The 25,812-nt window shown below is 38.1% G+C and overlaps 1 protein-coding gene across 1 annotated transcript in view; it reads right to left on the reverse strand.

The window, feature by feature from the left end:
• LOC149230005 (nuclear pore complex protein) overlaps positions 1-25,812 on the reverse strand; it is a 396,423-nt gene that overhangs the window by 318,983 nt on the left and 51,628 nt on the right. The window contains exon 4 of the mRNA XM_089381174.1: positions 1,249-1,364. Coding sequence (XP_089237300.1) covers positions 1,249-1,364 — 116 coding nt within the window. The remainder of the gene's footprint in view (positions 1-1,248; positions 1,365-25,812) is intronic.

Raw genomic sequence — 25,812 nt, forward strand, 5'->3', positions numbered from 1 at the left:
GCCCTAGTTACAGGTCACACGTGTGAGGAAATGAGCCCAAAACAGATCTGAAATATAGCGAGTTTATCTCTCCTTTGATTCACTTCTCCTTCGCTTGATTGAGACCCTTTCTTGCCTTGTTGATTGAACTTTTGAATTGTTCATTGTTGATACTAGAATGAGTTCGAGTCCTCCTATATATAGACTTCCTCATCCATGATTTGAGGTCGACTTGAAGTTGTCCCTAGGCCGACTTGATCTTTGAGAAGGTTGACTTGTGATTTGCTGTTATGACTTGGTCTAGGAGAGTTCTTTGACTATACTTATGACTCAAATAAAATTTTCTTACAATATGTAACATGCCCAAATGGGTCTTTTCATACATGACAAGGACTCGAATGACTTGATGACTCAATGACAAATCCTAAGAGCTCTCAATGGGAGCTTGACCTAAAAATAAATCTTTTTAAGCATGAAACCCATGCCTCAAGATCAACAATAATAAATTTATTTTTCTCATTACATCAAATACATAAAATCATGATTACATGTCATTATGAAGACCAAACCTAGTTACATATTTCAACAAATCTAACAATGCACATTTTCTCAATGTCAATCATTCTTTAAAAATAAATTCAACAAGGGTCGTAAGTTCCTAACAAAGATCACAAACTTATGTATGATTGATTATGAGAATAACAACATTCAGTTGTGTCAGGTCCAAGGAAAGAGCACAGAATAGCAAAGGAGATCTAGATCAGCCAGATCAAGGATGCATCTAGGGCTTGATCCACTAGATCAGATCCAGAGTAATTGTTGCAAATGTATTTTCCTCAAGGGCCATTATTCCAATATGGCAATCCAAGTAGGTTCTGAGAAGAATTTAATGAAGAATTGTTGATAGGGAAAAACTTGTGTGTAATATGTTACTATGTGTGATCTAATTGTTATTTTTATAAGTTTTGTTGTGCATAATTTGTTTTTGGTTAGGCACATCAGTGTGTTTTAGTTAGTTAGCTAGGTTAAAGTTAATTTGAGATTGTTACCAAATCTGGTGTGTGTCTGTGTGTGCACTAAGTCTAGTGCCCACAAAATCTAACAATGCACATTTTCTCAATGTAAATCATTCTTTGAAAATCAATTTCTTAAAAAATAAATTCAACAAGGGTCGTAAGTTCCTAACAAAGATCACAAACTTATCTATTAATGATTACGAGAATAGGAACATCATAATAAGTAGATGGCATAGAAAATGATAATGCATACCTTTACCAAACAAATACCAAACAAGTGACCATGTCGCAGCTTCATCTAGTAACATCTGAGCCTTTTGTCTCATGAATTTATCTTCTATAACTCGGTGCCTCCCAGTGGCTTCTTCCCTACAAAAGGAGTACATCAAATTTAAAAACAACAAAACATAAAAATCACATATGAAAGGAAGAAACTAGAAATACAAAATCCACATGTGCAATCCTTACTTTCTATGCAAAATACATATTTATCACTTATTTTACAGTGAGCCAACCAAAATTGAACATACAAAAACCACTAACTAAATAAGGTGAGAATAGAACCCAAAAAAAAAACTATATATCAGTTGAGAAATTTTATTGACCGTCCTAGTAAATGTGTGTTGGTTTTAAATATTTTGCAAAAATTATATAGCGTTAGACTGCACATAAAATTATATGAGTGAAATATTTTTTTGTTTAGAATGATATACATATAAATAGAATATTCTCAACCCTTGGATTCATCTTTCAAGAGGTCCCCTCGACTTTCGATGACAATTGATATTCCTTACCATAACCCTAACGGATTAGGTGTCTAACACTCCCCCCTTAATCCGAAGGGGTTCTTGTGAGTCCAAGTGGAGAGATGAGGATAGTTGCCGATGGCTAAATGTGCTCTCTAAATATGGTGGTTTTGGGATGACCACAAACCAAATGGCTTCTTATCTCAAGGATTCCCTATTCCTAATCCAAAGCTTGTCATCTAGTATGAGTGATAGTATGACTTGGATTAGATGTTGACTTATTTGATAGGACATGGTGCCATATTGGTTATTCGATATAAATTATTAATGCAAATCAGTGAAATGTCCAGAGCATATGAACCGCATAACTTAATCAATGCATGTGAAGCAAAATAAAATATGCATTCATGAACCTTTGGTCCAATCCCACAAATAAAATGTAAATGCTTTGATCAAATAACACAAATTAAAAATTAAGGATTTTTGAGCAAGAAATGGCTTGTAGAAAAGGTATGATTGGTCCTATAGCCCTCAAATATACCAACGTAGGGCCAGTACAAGAGAGTAATCTTCGTAAATCTTGTTTTCGGTGCTAACAGTGAGGCGGGCAAATGCCTGGTTTCAAGAGACATAGTGGGACTTCTGATATACTCAAGGTACATGGAAGTGACATCCATGTCCAGTTCTATCTAAAGCGATACTACTCGAATGGGTACTAACAGGGGTAACCTGGACCTCCAAGAAGGCCAACCTTAAGCTTAATGAGTAGCCTCTGAAGTCTCGTGGTTTCTCTGTGTGTATGATTCCCAAGCCGCAGTTTTAGTTGTCTAACAACAAATCCTGTTGTTATTTATAGATGTCAGAACACATCTTTAACCTAGGTCTCCAGGGGAATTTCTTGCTCAGAAGTATGTGCGAGACCATGTACTTGTGTTATTCAACATATATCTTTATCATCATTCATTCCATTGAGAAGTATAATTGCTTTAATCAAATGTTAAATGAATCTTTCAAATGAATGCTCCAAGTAGCCTTCCAATCATCCAGAGGTGTGTAAATTAAACATAATTGAGACATTTCATAAAGATCCCATAAACATATCACCATAAATCTACCATGCCAATTTAGGAATAATCACATGAATTTATGCACCAAGTTTGTTGACCGTGTTAAGCATTCTTGTGTTTGTTCATCCATATTCAAACCATGTAACAAGTACTTCAAATAAGTGCCATTTATGCTAGAAAATATCATGTCATTGCATCTAAATCCATTTTGGTATCATTAAAGATTGTGTTAACCAAAATTGCAAGATAACTTGTATGCTAATGAGAGGTCATATAGAATGTTTCAATTTAAAATCTTCCAAATCTATGAATGTCGTGTTCATTTGTAAAATTTCAAGAAAAACTGAACAGTTAAGTTTTTGTTCTTTTCGAAGATGATTTGAAACGACAGTTAGCAAAAATGTTTAATTAATTAAATACAAGAAAATCAATGCTTTGCACCAAATATTAAGAAAAGTATCACCTTAATTATAAATTTTGGTTTCAAAAAGATGGTTTAAAGCAAATGTGGTTACCTCACCTGACTATTTTAATACAATCTTAATATCATCAAAATTTAATTCAGTGAGTAATAAATAAAAATGTGACTGGAAATGCTCAATTTTTAAGCAGTAATGTTAGCAGTAAGATGAGACATTAAAGGTTTATTTTTTATAATTCCTGATCAAAAGTATCCTCTGATTCTGTGTAGGATTTAACCAGTAAAAAAAACCAAACAGGCAATGCCTTCAGAAAATTTGAGGCCGACCTCAAAGATATAGCCCTTGTTTTTTATTTTTTTCCGAGGTAGGTGAAAGCACTTTCAAAGCCACCAACAGCTAATAGTGATACCCTATCTTCAATGCTCATAGTTGATGTATGTCTGAGATAGGCATTTGGACCTATGAGAGGTTTGTGGGCAAAAAACATAATAAACTTCAACAATTGGAGTGTTGGTGTGTGCCTAAGACAGGTGACCAGCACCTGTGATAGGTTGTTGATATGTTTTATTCACTGTTGATCAGTTTGGTTGAGGTGTTCTCAGAAGCTTTAAGAATGACCAATCTCAACCTCAGGGAATATAATTGATTAGAGGGTGCTTCCAACTTTTACAACTTGGCGCAACTATTGTAGGAAGCTTACTTTTAGATTTTTGTTGAGGAAAGCACAACAATCCCCACTAATCACATGGAGTGTTCAAATTTCACCTACAATGTGATTATCTGATCTACGAATTTCGTCAAATACTTGGTCAAAAATCAGATTTCCAACTCCAATAAAAACTTCAGCAATAATGTATTTTAACCCAAACACATGCAATCAGATTTTTATGAGCAGGAACACTGAAGACTAAATCTGAACTTTAAATGTTGAAGATAACAGCAAAAATCCACAAAACTTAACACTTGAGATTTTGGGCAAAGCCCCTGGAAAATCCCAGAAGGGAAAACCCATAGAGAAGGGGAAATTTTTTTTTAGCGCTCACAGAGAAATTTCTGAGTTCACAACAATTAACAAAAACCATTTGTACTTATCTCAAAAATTGCGCCCAAGATTCTCTCAAAAATTGTGCCACGTGCTGTCTAGAATTCCGTGCCTCTGTTGTATGGACTATACGGCCATAAGAACTGCATGGACTGTACAGAATGCACTAAATGCACCAGAAAACATTATAGAAAACAACACCCTTGTTGTCTCAATTTGTGGCAATTTTTCTTGTACGAGACAGCAGTATTTCTCCTTGAAATTTGTGCCCTCTCAGCTGAAATTCATGCCCAGATTTGTAATTGTACAGCCTACATTAACGGCCAAAAATCTCCTATAAAAAGCATGCCCTTTCCATGCTGCAAACTGCCTTGAGAAACATGCCCTTCTCTTGCTGCTAGCTGCCTTGGAATTTGTGCCCTTCCTTGCTGCTCCTCTTTTTCTCCTCAACCCTCTTTTCCTCTCTTTCTCAATTGAAAAGTGTGCCTCTTCCTCTCCCTTTTCTCCTTTTATAAACTCATTAATTACTAAAACCATTAAATCTTGTCATCTCAAGATCAACAGTGGTGACTTAATCTCTCATTGGAATGACTTAAATAACTTTTAGAAAAAACCACTTTCTACAATCACTTAAGCCACTAAAACTTTATAAAGTCACTTTTAGAAATTAAATAGAAAAAGTACACTTTCTAACTTTGTAAACTCACATTATAAGGTTAAGTGACAAGGGAGGGAATATCAAGAGTCATTTCCACATGCTACGCACAACCCATGTGAAAGAAACTCCCGAGCTACAAGATTAACATGGAGTTGGTCAAACACAAGTGGAAATTTTCAAATACTACACATTAAAACACTTCCAAATTTTCACCTCATTTACCTAAGATCCAATAAATTTATTTCATTAAACTTCCAATGTTATTGCTAAATTTGAAATACTCGTTGTTGACCACTACGTGTCAATGACCCATAGCAGTACACTCCCCTTTTTCGCAAAAGGGATAGCACTTGACCGATGTGTCCGTGTTGTACAGCTATCATCATCAACTTGACTTCCAAAATGTTACGTAAACCCCTTTTGCATGTGTATAATGTAAATAATCTCAGCAGATCTGTGTCATGTATGTAACGACCTAGGTAAACCTACTTTTTTAATGACGATCTGCATTCTTGGAGGTTTTTTGTCTCACTGACCCATTCTCGAATGGTCAGCAGAGTTTTCCTCCAATCTTACCCCAATGCTGGAATGGATTTTGTCGCTAGGATCTTAGGCGATCGAGTCTATGTAAAAGTGATGTGAGAATAATTCTAACTCTTTGGTTAGGTTATTTTATTACAAATTGCTTGGTTTGTTGGATTATATGTGTCGCAGAAATGGGTTGATTGTGAGGGTCTATTACAAATGGGTTTTGCCCCTTATGATGTAAAAAATATGAAAATCATGATGTAAAATGCCTGAGGGTTGGAAAAATAATTTATCCCCTCATAAGTTAATTAGAAAATTAATTAATTCTAGGTCCTAGATCCTAAAAAAATAAATTTTAAAAGGTCCTGGGACTAAGGTAAATTAATTATTTTGTTAAATTTTAAACCTTTGATCCCTGGGGGTTAAGTCAAAGTCAATTCTTTTGGGAAATTAACTCAAAAAAAATATTTTTGAGTTAATTAAAATGCACTTAATGAAAATTTTCAAATTTCCCAAAATATTTAAATATTTCGACGGATGAGATTAAAAGAAATTTTAATCTTCATCAACGGTCGAGATTGCTTTGACGAGAATCACGCAAACTAGCCGTCGGAGGATTTATCTTTAAATAGGAATTCATTTGTCAGTCAATGGATCCGACCTTTGAGTCGTGTGCTTAGCAAGAAGCTCTTATGTAATCTTTTTCTGGATAATAAGGAAAGACTTTGAGGTTAAGTTCTGTTGGTGTTTCTCTTCATGGGAATATTGTAAGATGTGTTGTTTTCATGCATAATTTTTTCTAAAGCCATTGATGATAGCTTCTAAAGAGTGATTTGAGTACAGGGATCTTACTCAGTCACTAGAGTTTGAATAATAATCTAAATTTTGAACGTAATAGCAGGTATCTCTATTTGTTTGAGTTTTATTATTATTTTCTTGTTCCATTTTTTATGGCTGGATCAAGTTTTGCAGAAAAATCTTGATTTTTAGATCCTTGGGCATTAGGGGAAGTTTTCAGTTGGACCAGCCAACTCTTGATCCGTGTTTTCTGAAGAGCCCAGCTAAATTAGCTTTGGGCTTATCATAACATTTTATTGGTGATACACGAAGCGTTTTGAGTTAGCACCTCCTTTAAAATTAACAAAAAAAAAAAATGTGAGGCATAGTGATAGATCTGACTAATTAGAGCCTGCAGTTTGTAAATTTTGTAATTATTTTTCTAACGTGAGTTTTTCTGGGTTTTAGTTTTTATCATTGTATATATCGTTTGGGTGTTTTCTTGTTGTCGTGCAGCTAATAGATCTGAGGAAGAAATTTTTGTAGGGTCTAGATCTAGTCCCTGAAGGATAATATCTGGATCTCTGGGGTCTATCAACATAATTTTCCAAGGATATTATTCAAAATTTTTGCAGTCCAAGGCTTTGAAAATTTTAAATCTGGAAATTTTTACAAGGGTTTCAAGGAAATCTAAAGCAAAAGGATTCAACATTTTAATCAGAATTTCTGGAAATGTTTAAAGGGTTTTCTGGCTACCATTTATTTGTTGACCAAGTTTTCCAAACTACTACCTGGGGTTTTTATTCTTTGCTGCAGAAAATTTTGAATTTTTTGGAGAACCCTCTTGCCTCCTTTGCTGCCAAAATCACAGTGCCTTTGTCTGCTGCGTCTTTTCCAGCTTGCTTGGCTCACTGTCCCTTCAGCTTACATACATCACTTCCATCATATTCAGCTGCAAATTTCAATTTATTTTAGACTACGTTTTTCCTTTTTTTGTTATAGCCTTCATCCCTTGCAAAAAAAACGTTGCTCCATCTCCATTTGAATCCCCTCGTTCCGCTGCCATACCCCTGCTGCAAGCCCAACTACCCCATCTGCGGCCTTCCTCACCCGCGTGCCCTCCTTCCTTGCAGCCCCTCGCATCCCTTCGCGTCCCGCCTCCATCCACAACTCCTCCCGCAATCCATTCCCCTCGCAATCTTCCAAACGCTGCCTGCATTAAACCCTCAGCTCTGTCTGCCAAAACGTTGCCTTATCATTCTCCACAACTCCAACATCCCTGCGTGTTCCTCCCTTCCATTGTCTCAAACATCAACATATACAAGGGTGATTAGTAATTTATCCTCATCCATGTAGAGATTGCTTCCTGCCACCCACTTTTTGAAGTTTTGTTGTTGTAGATAGTGATCCAATCTTGTGTACCACGCTCTAGGAGCTTGTTTCAAACCGTATAATGCCTTTTTCAACTTACATACAAAGTCTTTTCCTTCTGCTAGATCAAAACCTTCTGGTTGCTCCATGTAGACTTCTTCCTTGAGTTCCCCATTCAGAAATGTTGATTTTACGTCCATTAAGTAGACTTTAAATCCTTTTGAGCATGCAAATGCCAAGAACATCCTTATAGCTTCCATACGAGCTACCAGTGCAAAGGTTTCTTCAAAATCGATTCCTTCAATTTGTGAATAACCTTTACAGACAAGTCTTGCCTTATTTCTGATGATTTGTCCATCTTCATTCATTTTGTGTTTGAACACGCACTTAGTTCCAATTATATTTTTATCCATTGGACAAACTACCAGCTCCCATGTCTTTCTCGATTTGAGATATTTCTTCTTCCATGGCTTCCACCCAATGAGGATCCTTGCTTGAGTAAAATTTTATGGTTCTATCATAGATAGGAGAGCAACATCATTCTCCTTGGTGTACTTGATATCCTTCTTCGGGTTTGTATTCTTTCATCTACATTGCCAATAATCTGCTCTTTCGAGTGATGTTTTTGGAGGAATTTCACTTTTGAAGGAGTTTGAGATGGTTCTTTTTCTTTTTGTTTTTCTTGATCTTTCTCTTCCTTTTCAGGTTCTTCTTCACTTTCTTCAATAAAGGGGTCAACTTCATGATCTTTAATTTTCTTTTCTGGAAGCCCTTCATCAATCTTCACATCAATACTGTCCAATATTTTCCGTAGTCGATTATTGTAGCACTTGTAAGCTTTGCTTCTGGTAGAATACCCAAGGAATATTCCTTCGTCAACCAGAGAATCAAATTTTCCTGGTGAGTCATCATTGATCTTTATGAAGCATTTGCTTCCAAAAATCCTGAAGTATTTTACTGAACCAGGTCTTCCTTTCCATAATTCATAAGGAGTCTTCTTGTTATTTGGTCTTAGTTGAGTTCGATTCAAGGTATAAACAGTTGTCCCCACTACTTCCTTCCAAAATTTTGGCTGCAAGTCAGCTGCTAGTAACATAGTTCTTTCCATTTCTTGAACAGTTCGGTTTCTCCTTTCAACTACCCGATTTTGCTTTAGGTGTTCTAGCAGCAGAGAGCTCTCTTTCGATTCCATGTTCTTTACAAAATTCATCAAATTCTTTTGATGTGAATTCTCCTCCTCTATCTGTTCTAAGACATTTAATTTGGAAATCTTTTTCATTTTCTACAAGAGCTTTAAGATTCTTAAAACATTCAAATGCTTCACATTTATATTTTATGAAATATACCCACATCATTCTAGAATAGCCATCAACAAATAAAGCAAAATACCTTTCTTCTTGGAGTGTTAGAGTTCTGGTTGGCCCACATAAATCTGCATGAATGATCTCTAAAGATTTTGATGTGGGGAACTCCTTAGTCTTGTGGTTGGTTCTAGTTTGCTTTCCATGTTGACATGGGCCACATATACCTTGACCTGGTTTGGACATCTTTGGAATGTCCTTTACTGCATTGATTTTGCTGATATTGATCAAGTTATCAAAACTTGTATTCCCCAGTCGCTTATGCCACAACCAGCATTCATCTGTTTGACTTAGATAACATTTATCTTCTTGAATTTTGTTCAGAATGTAGACATTATCTGATGTTCTAACTCTTTTCGCCACAAGTTCTCCTAAGGAAGAGTTCCTTATTTCACAATTTTTAGTGTTGAAGACAACATTATGTCCTAGATCGCAGATTTGGCTAACACTCAAAAGATTGCGTTTGAGCCCATCTACCAGCAAAGCATTTTGAGCCTTTCCTTTTCCATTAATAAGGGTAAGGGTTCCTTTTCCAGCAATTTTGGCAAACCCACTCCCAAAGGATATATTTCCTTCCTTTTTGTTTAATGAGACAAACTTCCTTTTGTCACCTGTCATATGTCTGGAGCACCCACTATCCACAAACCAAAGATTTTCCCCACTGTGAGCACATAGAGCTAGACCACATTTATCCGTATTGGGATTTTCATCTTTTGCTTCTCTACTTTTGAGGGGTCAATTTTGTTCACTATGTCCATTACCGTTACATAATGAGAAAATTGGATCAAATTTGGACAAAGGATCAAACTTGTTAAAATTGGCAACCAGGGCAAAACTTCATGTGGGTCATCTTATTCATGGCTAATAATATTTTTATTAGATTCCTCTCATCGAGAGGTGTAGGATTGATATAAAGATCATCCAATTCCGATAAGTATTCATGGAGATATGAATTTATTTTGATTATGGAATTATTATCAAGCCGACCTACAACTCATGTAGGCTCAGAAGCCACAACTTTTGGTGGTGGAATGAAGTCAATCCGACGAACGGTTTGCAAGATATCGACTGCCCTAGTTTGAAGCCGGAAACTGTTGACACTGAAGCTGCAACTGCAGAAGTAAAGATTGACTTACGTGGCCTAGAAGATCTCCTCTTTGGAACTACGCTATAGGTTCATCTGAACCTCCTTTGAAAGCCGCAACTTTTGGTGGTGGAATGAAGTCAATCCGACGAACGGTTTGCAAGAAATCGACTGCCCTAGTTTGAAGCCGGAAACTGCTGAATCTAAAGCTGCAACTGCAGAAGTAAAGATTGACTTGCGTGGCATAGAAGATCTCCTCTTTGGAACTGCGCTGTAGGTTCATCTGAACCTCCTCTGGAAGCCGAAACTTTTGGTGGTGGAATGAAGTCAATCCGACTGTCGGTTTGTGAGATATGGTCTGCCCTAGTTTGATAATGAAGCCGCTAATGCTGATGCTACTGATCTAGGGTTTGCTACTGCTGATATGAATCAGATTTATTGTACTATTTCTCTTTGCTGAATTATTAAATATAAAAGAAGATTTGATCAAAGGGTTTCCCCACACATTGTGGGGTTTGTCCCTGGCTAGCCGCCACATCTTGTGTCTCTTGTCTTGGCTTGTTTTCTGTCGATCGTTTAATGTTCTATCTGCACTTTACTTTATGTACATGTGATTGCTAATCGGTGGAATATAATAAGAAAAAGAAGTAAACTGTTATAAGCATAGAACATACCATAACTTAACATGGTATCAGAGCTGAGGTGAAGACAAAGCCCGAGCAAGAGCAAGAGCAATCATTGAAGAGAAGATTGGCAAGGCTATCCTAAAAGAACTATGGGGTCCTCAACACTCTTTCCTGCCGAAGACAAGCTCCGTGAGAAAGCTGACTATCACGGATGAAAGATGTCTATCGATCTAACCCTTGAAGATCAAGGAGTGCTGGACCATGTAAGAGGCAATATTGTTGAGCCTTCATCAAATGCATCTGCTGCTGCCTGGAACAAATGGAAAAATGGAGAAGTCAAAACAAAGAAGATCATCCAGGACTCTATCGACACTATTACTGACAGAGAAATGGCACTCACAACTCTTGAAGGATTACCATCTGAATGGTATGTGTTCAGGACTACTCTTCTGAACTATAATGTAATTCCTGGTTTCGAGGAATTAATGGCTAGATGCATTCAAGAAGAAACAAGGGAAGAAGTGTAAGAAATGCCCATGCCTAAAGGTCCTCTTGCTGCCTTTTCTTTTCATGCAAAGAAAAGAAATAATTCCGGGACTAAATCAAAAGGAAAGGCTGGACCTAAGGCTAGAAGAAAATGACGATGTTACATTTGCGATAAAGCAAGTCACTATGCAAGGGAGTGCCCTGATAGAAAGGACTCACTCTAGGACGATGATCAAAATGCCTCTGATGGCAATCAAAGGAATGACAAATTCAACAGCAAAGGTAAGAGGAGAGTTGGGAATCAAGGAAGAGGACAAGCATTCAGAAGGCTAGAAATTCCAGGATGTATTAAATGCACCTGACCTCAAAAAGAACCTAGTGTCCATCTCGGGAACGGAAGACAAAGGCTACAAGGTAACCTTCAGCGATGGCAAGGTATGTATATGGAAAAATAATGTTAAAGATGCCTTTACTCTTGGGTTTAGTGATTCATTATATCAGGTCGATGGAAGTCTGCTAGGTGTCATGTCTTATGACACATCTCTTTAGTCCGAACTTTGGCATTAGAGGTTTTCCCCCCTTCATTATAAAGCTATACTCGGTGTAAGACAAATGGTGATAGGGATGCCCGAATTCTGAATAGAGAATGAAGGTGTATGTCGAGGATGTGCTGAAGGAAAGCTCAAAAGGGGACCATTCCCCTCAAGCCAAAGCAAGACCTCTGATATATTACAATTGGTTCACTAAGGCATACCTGAGGTTGGCATTAAGAGGGAGACTACTACACCACATACTCCTGAGCAGAATGGTGTGGTGGGAAGGAAGAACCGCACGATGATGGAAGCTGTCTGGGCCATGCTACATGATCAAAGACTTCTGATGTTTCTATGCGCTGAAACTACAATCACCGTCGTATATGTACAAAATTGATGCCCTCATCAAGCATTGGGTTCCAAGACTCCTAAAGAAAAGTTCACCGCAAGGTGAACAATCTTTCGACTTTGAGGAGCTCTCAAGAAGCCAACACCAGGGAACCGAAAGAAAAGGATGATGAATCAATGCCTGATGTAGAAGAACCCATGGATCTGATAGATTCTCATCCACATGAGCCTGCCTCTTCTAGGAAGAGGCCTTCATGGCTTAGGGGGATACTTGATGATGCTAAAGGACATGCTGCACCCTGAGGAACCTTCCGTCAAAGTAAGAAACTTAATAGGTATCAAGGATACCTGACCATCATGAGCACGATCATACAAAATGAGCCTTCGTCATTCTCAGATGCCGTCAAGCATCAAGTATGGAAGGATGCTATGACCGTAGAATATGAGTCTATTATGGAGAATGATGTCTAGGAAGTAGTTCCCAGACCCTGGACAAGACAATTGTTACTTCAAAATGGCTTTACAAGATAAAGCATGCAGCAGATGGAAGCACGGAAAAGTATAAGGCTCGTTTTGTTGCTCGAGGTTTCTCCCAAAAGGAAGGTATAGACTATGATGAGATATTTGCACCTGTTGCCAGATATACGACCATCCGCACGATCATAGCCCTTGCCGCTTCACAAGGATGGAACCTACATCAGATGGATGTCAAGACTGCGTTCTTGCATGGCTCAATCAAAGAAGAGGTCTACGTGGAGCAACCCAAAGGATTTGAGATTTATGATCGAAAATCTCATGTATGCAGGTTGAAGAAAGCTCTCTATGGGCTGAAGCAAGCACCCCGAGCATGGTATGAGAGGATCGATAGCTACTTGATGAAGCTGGGATTCACTAGGAGTGAAGCCGATCCTAACCTTCACTTTAAGGTTGAAGATGACAAGCCTCTCATATTGGTATTGTATGTGGATGACCTCTTTCTAACAGGTGCAGACCCTCTCATTCACAAATGTAAGAGGGAGCTGGCCTCTGAATTTGAAATGAAAGACCTAGAACTGATGCACTACTTCCTAGGACTTGATGGCAGAAGCCAAGGGAAATTTTCTTATCTCAAGGGAAATATGTGGTAAAGATATTGGAAAGATTTGGTATGATGGACTGCAAGCCTGTGACTACCTCGAGGATCTTAACTTTTAGAAGTTATATGGTAGTGATGTCGGACCAGATTTGGGAAATGCCTCTGAGTTTCATAAACGCATTCGCATTGATGTTCTTGGTGAACCTCCGTCCGAACATATTTTTTGCAGTTAGCATTGTGAGCTCATATTTGGTTGAGCCTCACTGGATTGATGCCAGGAATCTTCTGAGATGTCTTCAGGACACAATCTCTCATGGATTAAGATACACTGCCGGAGATGTGAGACTACTTGGATATACTGATGTTGATTGGGCAAGCAGTGTGGTGGACCGTAAGAGCACTTCCAGGTGCTGTTTCACCTTGGGATCTACTTCGATATCCTGGATGAGCAGGAAGCAAAAGTCGGTGGCTTTGAGCACCGCCGAAGCAGGATATATTGTTGCTAGCATAACCTCGTGTGAGGTAGTCTGGTTGCCAAAGCTCTTTAGTGAGCTGTTTGGATTTACATTGGATACCACTGTGATTCTCTATAACAACCAGAGGTGGGATTCGATTATTGAGGAATCCCGTATTCGTCGATTGCTCCAGCGGATAGACATCATCTTGGATATGGTAAGTTGATGAGCAAGGAGGCTCCATCGCATTAAGATGATGTACAGGTTGATACACCTTGTCAAAGCCCCGAGGAAAGATCTAATCTGTGATTTTCCCAAACGACTTGGAGTCGGTAAGAAACCCTTGTACAAGGGTCCTGCATGTTGCATACATTGAGCTCTGGGAGCTCTGAGGGCTTGCGGTTATTACTGGAGCAACATACGACCACAGGGTGACTCACCCTCCCCTGGTGGTGCACACTGGAACAAGATGATTCGCTCTCTTGTGGGACAAGATGATTCACTCTCTTGTGGAACAGGATGATTCGCTCTCCTGTGTAGCAGGATGATTAGTTCTCCTGTGAGGCCTGGATTGATGTGTTCTCCATGGCGATTATAGCAGGATTGATGTGTTCTCCTGTGAGGCCTGGATTGATGTGTTCTCCATGGCGATTGTAGCAGGATTGATGTGTTCTCTTGTGAGGCTTGGATTGATGTGTTCTCCATGGCGATTGTAGCAGGATTGATGTGTTCTCCTGTGAGGCTTGGATTGATGTGTTCTCCATGGCGGCCTGGATTGATGTGTTCTCCATGGCAATTGTAGCAGGATTGATGTGTTCTCCTGTGAGGACGGGATTGATTAGTTCTCCTGTTGAGGCATCCTACCCATGCAGTCTGGGACTCATGGGAAGTACCTCTCATCTGATCAATGAGCAGGGAAATGAAGTTAGGGACCATAGTAGTACCGATGGACGCATCGTTGTAACTACCGTACTCCCTACGCTAGGATGACCTCCATTGATCTGGGATCAGTGATACTGGTCTGGGACCAGTGGTAGGAGTTGTACCATACTATGACGCTGACTTCGGGTCAGTTGAGACTGGTCTGGGATCAGTGGTACATACTCTGAGACTGACTTGGAGTCAGTGGAGGATGATATTGGTCTGGGACCATTGGAGTTGTACTCACTATGACGCTGACTTTGGGTTGGTTGAGACTGGTCTGGGACCAGTGGTACATACTCTGAGACTGACTTTGAGTCAGTATGATACATCCTCGATCATTTCTTCTTCTTCATAATTCGGACAAAAGCAGAGTAGAACAGAACAATGCAAGAGCAGAGCAAAACAGAACAAAACAATACAGATCAGTGCAGGGCAGAACAAGACAAAGCAGAACAGGAAAAATAGAGCAGAGCAGGGCAAGGGTCAGGCTATACAAGGCAGTGCATTTGATGGATGAATAGTAACGACCGATAGACAGATTGCAGATGAAGTTCTCCATGGTTGAGAGGGAGTGTTAAAATTGGCAACCAGGGCAAAACTTCATGTGGGTCATCTTATTCATGGCTAATAATATTTTTAATAGATTCCTCTCGTCGAGAGGTGTAGGATTGATATAAAGATCATCCAATTTCGATAAGTATTCATGGAGATATGAATTTATTTTGATTATGGAATTATTATCAAGCCGACCTACAACTCATGTAGGCTCAGAAGCCGCAACTTTTGGTGGTGGTATGAAGTCAATCCGACGAACGGTTTGCAAGATATCGACTGCCCTAGTTTGAAGCCGGAAACTGCTGAAACAGAAGCTGCAACTGCAGAAGTAAAGATTGACTTGCGTGGCCTAGAAGATCTCCTCTTTGGAACTGCGTTGTAGGTTCATCTGAACCTCCTTTGAAAGCCGCAACTTTTGGTGGTGGAATGAAGTCAATCCGACGAACGGTTTGCAAGATATCGACTGCCCTAGTTTGAAGCCGGAAACTGCTGAATTTGAAGCTGCAACTGCAGAAGTAAAGATTGACTTGCGTGGCCTAGAAGATCTCCTCTTTGGAACTGCGCTGTAGGTTCATCTGAACCTCCTCTGGAAGCCGAAACTTTTGGTGGTGGAATGAAGTCAATCCGACTGTCGGTTTGTGAGATATGGTCTGCCCTAGTTTGATAATGAAGCCGCTAATGCTAATGCTACTGATCTAGGGTTTGCTACTGCTGATATGAATCAGATCTATTGTACTATTTCTCTCTGCTGAATTATTAAAGATAAAAGAAGATTTGATCAAAGGGTTTCCCCACACATTGTGGGGTTTTTCCATGGCTAGCCGCCACATCTTGTGTCTCTTGTCTTGGCTTGTTTTCTGTCAATCGTTTAATGTTCTATCTGCACTTTACTTTATGTACATGTGATTGCTAATCGGTGGAATATAATAAGAAAAAGAAGCAAATTGTTATAAGCATAGAACATACCATAACTTTACAACTTTTGAGGGGTCAATTTTGTTCACTATGTCCATTACCGTTACATAATGAGCAAATTGGATCAAATTTGGACGAAGGATCAAACGAGTTGAAGGTCTTGATTTTCCTTGCCCTTTGAACCTACATGGTTTATTAGTTTGATCCTTCAATCTTGGTGCTTCATTCTTACGAGCCATGCAATGTTTAGCTTGATGACCAAAATTTTTACAATAATAACAATGCCCAAGAAAGACAGTTTGGTACTTGTTATAATAGCCATGATTTGAATAAACCTTCTTTCTTGGAGTTGCTCTTTCTTCATTCTTTAGATTTGAGTCGGGCCTTTGATGAGATGATTTTTCTTCTTTTGGATTGCTGTAAAGTACGTCGGCATAGCTTCTTGCATTATCCTTAGCACTTGATGAAAAATCGATCTCGGACTTGTCACTTTGAGATTTCTGAGTGTTGAGAATGTGATCAAGTGTTTGAGAGCTTTGCCAAATTCTTTTGATTTGTTCCATTTCCTTTTTGAGAGATACTATTTCAGCTTCATGTCTTCCGCATATGATGTCCTCCCTTCTTTTAGCTTCCTGTTTGTCTGTTTTAAGAGAGATAACCTTCTTTTGTAACTCCTCATTTTCTTCAATGGTACTTATCAGTAATTCATTTGTATCTTCTTCGTTTTCAGCCTTGGTTCATCATCTTCAGTGAATGCCATAAATAGTACTTTCTTGCTTCCAACATAGTCATTCTCTTCATCTCATTCATCATTACTTTCTTTGTGATGAAAGATATCTTTGGATGATTTCTTCTTGATGACCACATATTCATCCTCATCAAATTCATCTTGTTTAGAGAGGAAATTCTTCTTAGTAAATCCTTTATTTTTGTATATCCTTCCTTCCTCATCATCATTGTTATGCTTATGAGGACATTTCCCAGCATAATGACCTACTCTTCCACAGTTGAAACAAATAAGAGGATGCTTACCTTTCAGCTTGGATCCTTTCTTTAGTCTTCGTACAAATTGCATCAATTCGGATTCAACATCGAAGTCATCACTACTAGTATTCCATCCTTTTCCCCTTTTTGATTTTGAAGCCTTGAATGCTACATCTTTGGAACTTGGGATTCCTTTTCTCATCTCATAGGCAGTGAGGATTCCATGAAGTTCATCCATTTTGAGAGTGTCTAGTTCCTTCATTTCTTCTATAGCACTTACTTTGGAGTCAAATCTATCTGGGAGAGATCTTAAGACCTTTTGAACAACAGTGCTTCAATCTTTTCTCCCAATCCTTTAAGAGAATTGACTACTTCAGCTACTCGAAGGAAGTATGATGCAATATCTTCTTCATCATCCATTTTCAGACTTTCGAACTGCCTCCTATGAGTTTGAAGCTTTGCCTTCTTAACCTTGGAGTCCCCATCATATAAGCTAACCAGCTTATCCCATACTTCTTTGGCCGAGTCACAATTCAAGACTTTCATAAACTCAAAATCAGTAATTCCACTAGTAATGGAATTTAGAGCTTTGGAATTTGCAATGTACGCTTTCCTTTCATCTTGATCAGTAGGAAGAGTGGGAGGGGCATTGTACCCATTCAAAACAACATTCCAAACTTTAGGTCCAAGGGACATTAAGTAGTAAGACATTCTCTTTTTCCAAAAACCAAAATTAGTACAATCGAACAAGGGAAGCCTTCCTGTCATTTCTTAATTCTTCATTGTAACTAAGAATCCTTCTTCCAGTTGTTAGGTTGATTCTGAAAAAGCTGGCTTTGAAACCAATTGTTGGAAATATTGAGAGGGGGGTGAATCAGTGTTTCTTTTCAATTATTATTAATACCAGTTAAGATTCTTTACAATTTTAATCAAAGAAATGATTTTATTAAAATATAGAAAAGTATTGAATACAATCTCTGATGAATTTTTCCAAGCACCAACTTGGACTTTGATGAGGATCCAACCTCTATGGCTCCGACCCTATCTTACCAAGGCACCAACCTTGAATTTAGGAGTACCAACATCAAGGACACCAATCCTTCCAATTCTGAGTCACCAACCCCAAGGGATCCGACCCTATAGTTTTACTTTGTCAAGAAATGTTTGATTGTATTATATTGTTCCCTGTTTTTGTGATCTTTGTAACAAATCGTTGTTTGCACTACATAACCGCTTCAAGAGTGACTGCTTCTTCACGAGCCCTTTTTAGAGATTAACCCAACCAACAGACTTGCTCGACCTTCGACTTCCTTCTTCAACGTTAGATCTTCGGCTTCCGTCTTCAACCTTCGGCTCTCTCTGTTTCTTTAAGTTCACGAGTTGTGAACTGTCGATTCTTCTGTGTGCCCGATGCCAAGATCGATGCTTAAGGTGAGGTATTATAATTTGTATTTATACGGGTTTCCCCAATACCCAAAAGACATGTTCATTTGGAATGAGAGGCCGACTAATGGATATTCATCCAATTACTCGTAAACTTGTTTTATTTGCGGAAAATGTCATAGGAGAGACCGTACCCAATGAGGTCCCACATCCACGTCATCAATCACAATCACAACTTTCGGAGGTCCCGTAATCGCAACCTTTAACATTATAGCCGATATTCATATTATCGATGAAGCAGACGTGATATAATACTAAACAGTCATCAATAGATCCGTGGAGTCCACAGTAATATCATAATCGGCGATCCGTCAAGTTCACAAGTCTTATCGCAATCGGTGGTCCGACGGGTTCACAAGTCTTATCGCAATCGGCGATCCGACGGTGACAACCCTTTATGATTTGCGTAACTTCCGATACCCGAACACGATACTACATAAAGGTGTATTCTAATGGAGCTGTCGGGTTCACATATTATATCGCAATCAGCGTTTTGAATGGAACATGATTATGCGAACATAATGGTTTGCGATTATGCGATGAATGTGATATTATATTGAGTTGTATTGCAATGGTGCAGCGGGTCCGCATTATTATCGCAATCGCAGTTTTAGTGTGACATTCCTTTAAGACTTGCAATGCGAAGGTTCCGATACAGCGGATGCGATATTACAATAGTGTATGTTATAATGGAGCAACTGGGTCCGCAACTCAAATTGCAATCAGAGATTTCAACGTGATAAGGCTTTAAAAACTTGCGGTATGGTGGACGCAATATTTCTTTAGGGCGTGTTGTAATAGAACCATCAGGTCCGCAACTTATATCAAAATCGGGGATTTCAGTGTAACAAGGCTTCAATACTTGCGACACAGCGGATGCGATATGTATTGAGGTGTGTTGTGTTTGAGCGATTGGATCCGCAATGCATATCGCAATCGGCGGTTTTGAGCAATGTTACATAACTCAATATAATAGAACCGCCAATAAAGTTCCTCTGATGACACTGTTAAGTCCTCTCGGCTCTTCCTCTTGGGCATATGCGTTTTAAAGGGTTTTCAACGACTTCTTCCTCTTACTCTTGGGTTATTGTTCTTGTGATTTCTCTTTGATTTCTTTTCACTCTCACATTCTTCCAATAGCTCTTCTTCTGATGATGTGTTCTTCTTTGCTCCTCCGATATCATTGTTGCTCCTGTGGCTTGTCTTCCTGTGACCTCCAATAACTCTTCGTTCACTGCTCTTGTTCTTGACTTCAATGGCTTCCTTGATGGCTTTCCTCCTTGGCTTCTTGCTCCTGTTGCTTCACGGATTTGCTTCTCCTTGGCTTCACATTATCATTTGGTATCCCAGAATATTGCCATATTGACATCAACGACAATCTAGATCAACAATGGAGATAAAGAAAAGGTCAAAACGAGAGTTGAAGTAAAGGAAACTATAGAAGTTGAAAATAATTTCAAGGAGTTAATTCAAATGGTTAAAGACATACAGTTAAATAAGGGTCAAGTAATCAAGAATGTAGAAGTTAATCAGGCTCAACTTATTAAAGATATGGAACTTAATCTAGCAAGATTAACAGCTAATAATGCCAAGGAAATTAATTTTATGTGAAGCAAGTTATTAGCCCTAGAAGAAAAGATGATGATCATGGAATTCAATAATTCAAATCAAGTAATTGCCATGAAAGCAAGTATCAAGAAGAAATAAGTCCGATTCAAAATAGATTGTCAACTATGGGTGAAGAAATGACCATCATGAGATTCGATTATAATAATCATTTAGCTACCATGCAAGCAAATCATAAGAAAGAGATAAACTATATGCAAAACTGCTTCATGGGCATGAAAGCAAAGAATGATAAAATTATAAAGGACATGGAAGCTGGTCAAATATGTCTTCAGAATAGGTTATTGACCATGGAGGAAAACCATGCCAAGGAGATCAGTGTTATGAAGGTTGAACACTCTAACCAGATGGATGCCATAACAATGGAAAATATACAGGTACAGAAATTTCAGCATCAGTCAGAGGATGAAAGAAACAAGGAAACGTCAACAGATCATAAGCCTCCCTGTCTGCTGCAGCAAGCTCCATCTTATTATGAGGAGGTCATTTGTTCCATTGAAAAGTGGCTAATTGAAGGTGACCTAGATAGAATATAAATTGATAAGAATCAGGTTGATGCTTACATGGTTGATCCACCAGTCATAACAGATCAGGTTCATAAAGAAGCGCAGGTCACAGAAGTCTTGAACATTCCAAATTTTCCATATGAGCGTTTTTCGGATCAAGAAAGAAGTTGTGTGCTGACCACATCATCATCAACATCACAAGCCTACCACAAAGAAAAAGCACAAGAGAAAGAGAATGAGAAAGTGGTTTGATCCATCTGATGGCCGCGAGCAGCTTGATTTTTGGATAGGAAAAAGTCCTACCGTATGCAGGATTAGGCATGGCACATCCGAGAAACAACCGACAGATTTGCCTGAAAGCAGGCAAATTCTCAATATGCACTATATTGAACGCATTTGATGCCATGGGGCATCTTTGTATTGTATTTATAACCTTATACCCTGTTATTTCAGTGTTTCACTTTGTAGTTAGATTTGTGTTTTTCATGTTATTAGGATAGTTAATAAATGCAGAGCTTCTATCGTTCTTGTGCGTGATGTTATATGATGATTTTTAGATGGACGTTACTTATGTTATATTATGTGTTGTGTGGATGTAGATTCTGGATTCTCACATTCCTCCGATGCAGCAACGTGTCCCCAAGTAGAGCTAGATGTTGACCACTACGTATCAATGACCGATAGTAATACACCCCCTTTTTTTGCAAAAGGAATAGCACTTGACCGATGTGTCCATGTTGTACAACTATCATCATAAACTTGACTTCCAAGATGTTACGTAAACCCCTTCTGCATGTGTATAATGTAAATAATCTCAACAGATCCGTGTCATGTATGTAAAGACCTAGGTAAACCTACTTTTCTAGTGACGATCTCCATTCTGGGAGGTTTTTTGTCTCACTGATCCATTATCAGATGGTCGGCAGAGTTTTCCTCCAATCTTACCCCAAAGTTGGAATGGATTTTGTCGCTAGGATCTTAGGCGATTGAGTCTATGTAAAAGTGATTTGGGAATAATACTAACTATTTGGTTAGGTTATTTTATTACAAATTGCTTAGTCTGCTAGATCATGTGTCGCAGAAATGGATAGTCTGTGAGGGTCTATTACAAATGGGTTTCCCCCTTTATGATGTAAAAGAGTCTTGAGTGTTGGAAAAATAATTTATCCCCTCATAAGTTAATTAATTAAATTTTCTGGCCAAAAATTAATTAAAATCCTAAGCCAGAAATTTAATTAATTCTAGGTCCTAGGTAAATTTAAATTCTCCAAAGGCAAAATTCATCGGTCCTAAAAAATTAAATTTTAAAAGGTCTTGGGACTAAGGTAAATTAATTATTTTGTTAAATTTTAAACCTTTGATCCCTGAGGGTTAAGTCAAAATCAAATTTTTGGGGAAATTAACTCAAAAAAAATATTTTTGAGTCAATTAAAATGCATTTAATGAAAAATTTCGAATTTCCCAAAATATTTAAATATTTCGACAATTGAGATTAAAAGAAATTTTAATCTTCATCAACGGTCGAGATTGCTTTGACGAGGATCACTCGAACTAGCCGTTGTAGGATTTATCTTTAAATAAGAAGTCATTTGTCAGTCGATGGATCTGAGCTTTGAGTCGCATGCTTAGCAAGAAGCTCTTGTGTAATATTTTTCTGGATAGTGTTACTCTTCACGGGAATATTGTAAGACGTGTTGTTTTCATGCATAATTTTTTCTAAAGCCATTGATGATAGCTTCTAAAGAGTGATTTGAGTACAGGTATCTTGCTCAGTCACTAGGATTTGAATAATAATCTAAATTTTGAACGTAATAGCAGACATCTCTACTTGTCTGGGTTTTATTATTATTTTCTCGCTCTATTTTTTATGCTTGGATCAAGTTTTGTAGAAAAATCTTGATTTTTAAATCCTCGAGCGTTAAGGGAAGTTTTCAGTTGAACCAACCAACTCCCAATCCGTGTTTTCTGAAGAGCCCAGCTAAATTGCTTCGGGCTTATCATAAGATTTTATTGGTGGTACACGAAGGGTTTCAAGTTAGCACCTCCTTTAAAATTAATAAAAATTAAATAAAAAAAATTAAAAAAAAATAAAAAATAAAAATTGTGCAGCATAACGATAGATCTAGTTGATTAGAGCCTGCAGTTTGTAAATTTTGTAATTATTTTTCTAACATGATTTTTTCTGGGTTTTAGTTTTTATCATTATATGTGTCGTTTGGGTGTTTTCTTGTTGTCATGTAGCTAATAGATCTAAGGAAGAAATTTTTCTAGGGTCCAGATCTAGGCCCTGAAACGTAAAATCTAGATCTCTGGGGTCTATCAACAAAATTTTCCATGGATATTATTCAAATTTTTTGCAGTCCAAGGGTTTGAAAATTTTAAATCTGGAAATTTTTATAAGGGTTTCAAAGAAATCTAAAGCAAAAAGATTCAACATTTTAATAAGAATTTTTGAAAATGTTTTAAAGGGGTTTTTGGCTACCATTTATCTGTTGATTGAGTTTTCCGAACTGCAGCCTGGGGTTTTTTTATTCTTTACTGCAAAAAAATTTAGATTTTTTAGAGAACCCTCTTGCCTCCTTTGCTGCCAAAATCACAGCACCTTTGTCTGCTGCGTTTTTTCCAGCTTGCTTAGCTCACTGTCTCTTCAGCTTACATACATCACTTCCATCATTTTCGGCTGCAAATTTCGATTTATTTTAGACTGCATTTTTCCTTTTTTTGTTACATCCTTCATCCCCTGCAAAAACACGTTGCTCCATCTCCATTCGAATCCCCTCGTTTTGTTGTCATACCCCTGCTGCAAGCCTGGCTACCCCATATGCGGCCTTCCTCGCCTGCATGCCCTCCTTCCTTGCAACCCCTCGCATCCCTTTGCGTCCCTCCTCCATCCGTAGCTCCTCCCGCAGTCCATTCCCCTCACAGTCGTCCAAGCGCTACCTGCATTAAACCCTTAGCTCTGTCTGCGAAAACACGACCTTATCATTCTCCACAATTCCAATCTCCCTGCATGTTCCTCCCTTCCGCTGTCTCCATTGACTGCTCGCTGCCTCTGTTTGCCCGCTAACTCTCCTCCATCCTCCACCGTCAAGCGAACCTGCAAGCAAAACATCTGACCTTCTTTTTTTTTGGTCTGTTTCTTATGTTTTCATGTTAAGTTAGGGTTAGGCCTTTTCATGTGATTCGATTTTTTTAGGTTTTGCCTATCTATAAACTTTATTTTTATTTTTTTTCTCATGTAACTTACGACTTCAATTTGTGTCTTGATTAGTTAGGTTTTATTTTTTATATTTTTTGTTTTATGAATTAAGTTGTGTTTTAATTTTTTATTTTTTTCATTTAAAACATTCAAAAATAAATAAAAATATAAAATAAAAATCTAAGAAAAAAATTAAAACATTAAAAAATTAGTCCAAAAAAAATTTGACTTTAGAATTGTGAATGAAATAAATCAAAGGAGGAAAGCGCTTTCACATTAGAAAATTTTAATGTGGCCTATGGCTCATTAAAATTTCAATTTATTAACCCTTTGATTTGTTTTACTTTAGTCGCATCAAAAATTTAATCTCTTCATTTTACCACATTAAATTAATTTCCTAAGGAATAATTAAATTGTTAATCTAAAGTTCCTTTGTGTCCTTTCGTGGTAGTGATTTCTTAGGTGCGATTAATGTTTTAAAAATCATTGACTATTGGAGAATGATAAATTATTCTAGATCTGGCTATTAATGAAAATCATTTTAAATATGGAATCAATGTTTAGCATTTAAATTTCATAATTCTTCACAGGATTTAATTGCCAGAATATCTTGCGTGATAAGGTTTTCGGCGTTGACATTTAACTATTCATGATCGTCGCTTTGCCACATTTATAAATTGCTCTGGATAACTTGTTTTGATTTAGTCTATGGTTAATTGTGTATGAAGGCACTGGTCTATAATCATTTTTATCTTGTGGTTGTGTCTTATTTTAATCTATCCACCTCAGTTGACCAAGACTTGTTCTAAATTCATCAAGTTGTCCATCTTCAAGTCTCCTAGAGCCTGTGCTTCACAGGTAATCCTCATTTATTCGCCTTAGGGACTACCCCCCTTGACCTATCTAGGAGAGAGTCTAAATGGAGTGAGTAAGGACTAGAGTGACAGCTCTTACTCTAAGCGTTGTCGCGGTGCCTAGACACTTTGTGCGACAACAGTCGTTACAACAACAAATGTTTCACTTTTATCTAACCTTTCCTCTACGCAAGATCAAAAGAACAGAGATCAAAAATGTAGTTGAAGGAGAGTTGAATATCACAACAGCCCTTCGGGCACAATCCCAACCAACTCACACATCTGAAAATTACTTTTATAACAGCACACTTATAAGAGCACTAAATTCTATTTCTAGATTCATCTAGGTATGCTAAAACACATGACATTTCATTTTAGTCGTTCCAACAAATAACTCATTAAACCAGCCATGTAACTACTCATAAAATGAGAAACCAAAGTCTCAATTTTTCAAAATTGCGACATATGAATTTAGGGCAGCAATAGTACACTTCGTATATGACACAAATTAAAATGAAGTTTAATACCTCAACTCACCCCAAGTTGGTACTAGCATCTTCAAATCATGCCCAGCAAGGACTCTTCAATTGCTTCACAAACCCTGGTTAGCATATCCACCATCCATAACAAACACTAGCAAGCAACACATTGTCCTAGCAAGGGAACCCAACAAGCTATCTAGCCAAACTAAAGGCTCCACATCAAGCTAATATCAAAACACACAAGTCCAATGTTGGAACTCCCTCTTGCATCCAACAAGATATCTAGAAGATTCCCAAGTACACCTTACACAAAATCCAAATGGATCCAACTGCTACAAATCTTCTTTTAAAAATTCATCCCATAAACCCCAAGTCAAGCTCACACCAAGACTTCGAGTTAAGCTTTAGAATTTTCACAAAACTAACAAACGTACCTTGCTTTCCTAAAGGATCCAACTTTGACCTCTTCTCCTTCGACACATGAAAGTAGACAGGGCAGCCAAAGATTCTCAAATGTCCAACTTCTGGTTTCATTGAGGGGAAGTCGAGTTCTTGTTGAGGGGAAGTCGAGTTCCTGATAAGGGAAGTCGAAACTCAGTTGTCGGAAGCCAGGGTGTGAGTCTGGGAGGCAGAAAGTCGATTTCTCAGCCAGCAAAGGATCCAGAGGAGAGGCAATGTAATACCCAGGAGGGTTGACGCAGTTATGAGCAGAGGGTGACGCAAAGCCTCCAGAGCAGTAGGATCAGTCAC

Source organism: Pinus tabuliformis, chromosome J (genome assembly GCF_031772625.1).
Source record: "Pinus tabuliformis cultivar Carrire ecotype Pingquan chromosome J, CPIR1, whole genome shotgun sequence".
Classification (NCBI taxonomy): Eukaryota; Viridiplantae; Streptophyta; class Pinopsida; order Pinales; family Pinaceae; genus Pinus; species Pinus tabuliformis.